This window comes from Arachis hypogaea, chromosome 5 (genome assembly GCF_003086295.3).
Source record: "Arachis hypogaea cultivar Tifrunner chromosome 5, arahy.Tifrunner.gnm2.J5K5, whole genome shotgun sequence".
NCBI lineage: Eukaryota > Viridiplantae > Streptophyta > Magnoliopsida > Fabales > Fabaceae > Arachis > Arachis hypogaea.
This window is the reverse complement of record NC_092040.1, coordinates 87,786,102-87,789,631: the sequence shown is the minus strand read 5'-3', so window position 1 is coordinate 87,789,631 and position 3,530 is coordinate 87,786,102. Positions and strand designations below refer to the sequence as shown.

Here is a 3,530-nt window from a genome sequence, read left to right as displayed (position 1 = left end):
ATTTGAGTTATAATTCATTAGTATCTCGTTTAACTATTTGATGACAATTTTTTTTGGGTATATTTATATAGTTGATAACTTGATATATTATTTAAAGAAAATCTCTCGCAGTAGTACTCGTTATTCTAAGAAGAAGAAAAACTAAAATTGATCTAAACTAAGTTTATAATTTCTTAGCTAGCTTCTCAAGCATTATTATTATTATTGCCTTTTTAAAATTAATGTCAACTATCTTTATTGTTTCTTAAGCATTGCCTTTCCCTAAAATATAAAAAAAGAATTAAGTAATTCGTATCACTAACCATCATCATTTGTCGCTGTCCTTTGATTTTGGATAAAGATGACCACTCTCCAATCTCCAAGTATATATATATATAGGAGATAGAGAAGAGAGAATTGGAATTAGAATAAGAATAAAATAAAAAAAAATGGAGTGGAGAAAATGTTATCTGGATTTGATGTTAGTGCCATTAGGAATTCTTATGAGTATTTGTTATCATATTTGGTTGTGGCATAAGACTCGCACACACCCTTTTTCCACCTCTATCGGAATCAATGCCAATGCTCGACGCTTTTGGGTCCCTGCCATGTTGAAGGTATTATTATATATTCTCATCAAAATTAATTTAATCAATATCACATAATTTGCACTCTTATTACTTTTCATATATGTTACATATTACACATATTACTATGCTTTGTTTTAATTATTTTATATATATTTCAAGAGTTTTTTTTTTCAAAAGAGAAAGAAAATTAAATTTCGCTCATCAATATATAACTCTTCTGGACTTTTGCTTTGGAATGGTAGAAAAAGCATCTATAATGTATTAATGTATGTATATACTTGAACTTTACCTAACTTTCAATTTGATTTTTATTTTACCATTTATAAACTAAACGAAAGAGCTACGTGTTTGAACTCTTTGAAATTAATATCTATCTATTATTCTATCTATTATATAAAGAGAATATGAAAGTAATTTAATGTGTTATTTTTTAAAAATATTTTTCATTATAAATGAAGAAATGTTATTAATTTGGTTAAATTACAGAGTTAATTTCTACATTTTCAATGAAATTATAAACTGGTCTCTACACTTTAAAAATTTATAATTAGGTCCTTCAAGAAAATTAAAATTTGTAATTTAATTCCGACCATTCAAAAAGTGTTTGATTTAACAGAATAATATTCTCAACATATTCTCTATTTTAAACATGTGAACTACACATGTTTGACAATAGGGATTAATTTGTAATTTTAGTGAAAGTATGGAGACTAACAGTGTAATTTAACCATTTGAAAATTACCAAAAACTCTCTAAGTTATCTGAACCTACCATGTCCCTCCCCAGTTCCCTCACTCTCACTTTTTCACTTTCTAAAACGACACTCCAATTCCAGTACTCTCTGTCTTTCACCTTGGTTCACCATCGCCGCGCTGGATCCACCGTATTTGTGCTCACGAGTTGGGTCTCGCCTCCTTCCTCCATCTCGCCTCTCTTATCCGACAACTTTTTCTTCTCTTCTAAACCAAATACTGAACACCGATAAATAAAAGAGAACAATTCCAATCCCAAACATATTCAAATCAAACAATTCAATGTCTAAGAAGAAAATAGCAATAAATCAACATAAAAATAGCAACTCAATTTATCAGTAAATCTGGCACAACGACGGAGGCGAGAGGCATAGCGATGGTGAATCGAGGTGAGAGACAGAGAGCATTGGGATTGAAGTGCCATTTTAGAAAATGAGAAAGTGAGAGTGAGAGAGTTGGGGAGGGACAGGGTAGGTTCAGATAGCCTAGGGAGTTTTTGGTCATTTTCAAATGGTTAAATTACATGGTTGGTCCTCATATTTTCACTAAAAATATAAATTAGTCCCTATTGTCAAACATGTACAGGTCACATGTTTAAAATAGAGAATATGTTGAGAATATTTTTTTAAATCAAATACTTTTTAAACGATAGAGACTAAATTACAAATTTTAATTTTTTTAGGAATCTAATTACAAACTTTTAAAGTGTAAAAACTAATTTGTAATTTCATTAAAAATATAGCGAACAACTGTGTAATAAAACCTATTAATTTCAATAATTAAACTCATAACTAGTACTAACCGTTTGATTTTAGTGAGACATATTTAGTATTTTGACTGATTTCAAATTTTTTATTATTATGATAGATATTTATATAAAAAAAAATGCTGAATTAATAGGTATGTTAGCACCTCCTATTAATACACTAGTATATATAATCTCTATATTTTGATGAGAAATAATAGATTTGCTTTAAATTTAAAATTTTGAAAGATTATTTTGCATTACACTTTATATAATTGTTATATACGCTTAGAATATGTCATGAAAAAATAGTAAAAAAAAAAAATTGAAAACATTTTTGTCCATTTTTTTAGGACATTGAAAAGAAGAACATCTTAGTAGCTCAAAGTCTCCGAAACCTTATAATGGGATCAACTCTTATGGCCACCACTTCCATTCTTCTCTCGGCGGGCTTGGCCGCCGTGATAAGCAGCACTTATAGCGTAAAAAAACCTCTAGACGATATTACCTATGGCGCACACGGCGAATTTATGGTGGCGCTCAAATATGTGACGCTTCTTACCATATTCTTATTCTCATTTTTCTGCCATAGCTTATCAATTATGTTCTTGAATGAATTGGCCATACTAATTTGCACACCACAAGAAGCACTCTCTAAGTCTATGGTAACACCGGAATATTTGAATGAGATTTTGGAGAAGGGAAGTATTTTGAACACTGTGGGGAACAGGATCTTCTACTTGGCACTCCCTTTATTGCTTTGGATCTTTGGCCCAATCCTTGTTTTGTTGTGCTTCATGGCTATGTTGCCGGTGTTTTACAATCTTGACTTTGTTGTTTGTTGGAGTTCTTCTAATCATGGGAAATCAAACATGATCATCATCAATGGCAAAAGTGATAATAATGACTATCTTTGAATAACTAATTATTAATTATGATCACTATAATTAAAAACTTCTATATAGTTTTTTTTTTTTAGACATGAATAACTTTGTGTTAATAAACTATGATATAGTTTATTATGCTGCAGTTATTCATGAATAAAAAGAATATATGTACATATATTATTATTGTGTATGCACCTTTTACAATGATGTAAGTTGTAAAAGTAGAGCACATTTGTACAAGGCATGTATAATGTATTAGTGCAGAAGCGCTTTATTGAAATAATTGAAAAAATAATAATTATAATTATTAATTCTTCTCTTGTCTTTTTTAATAATTAATTAAATTTTTCTTTTTTATTAGTTTTTCATCTAAATTAATAATTTTTTTTTCAACTCATATTACTTGAAAAAATAAAATTCAATTAATTATTTTTATTTACATAATAAATATCATTTGAAAAATTAATTTTTACACACAAAAATTTATTAATATTTATTTTAAATTAAATTAATGAAGGTATAATATATATTAGAAAAATAATTATCTTTCTTCAACACACTTCTATGCTTTTAAAGA

The 3,530-nt window shown here is 28.2% G+C and overlaps 1 protein-coding gene across 1 annotated transcript; it reads left to right on the top strand.

The window, feature by feature from the left end:
* The first annotated feature begins 387 nt into the window (after window positions 1-387).
* LOC112799737 (uncharacterized) lies at window positions 388-3,264 on the top strand. Its single transcript, XM_025841770.3, has 2 exons — window positions 388-596; window positions 2,420-3,264. Exons 1-2 carry the CDS (start codon window positions 429-431, stop codon window positions 2,981-2,983), a joined length of 732 nt encoding a protein of 243 aa, XP_025697555.1. The 5' UTR covers window positions 388-428; the 3' UTR covers window positions 2,984-3,264.
* The last annotated feature ends 266 nt before the right edge of the window (window positions 3,265-3,530 follow it).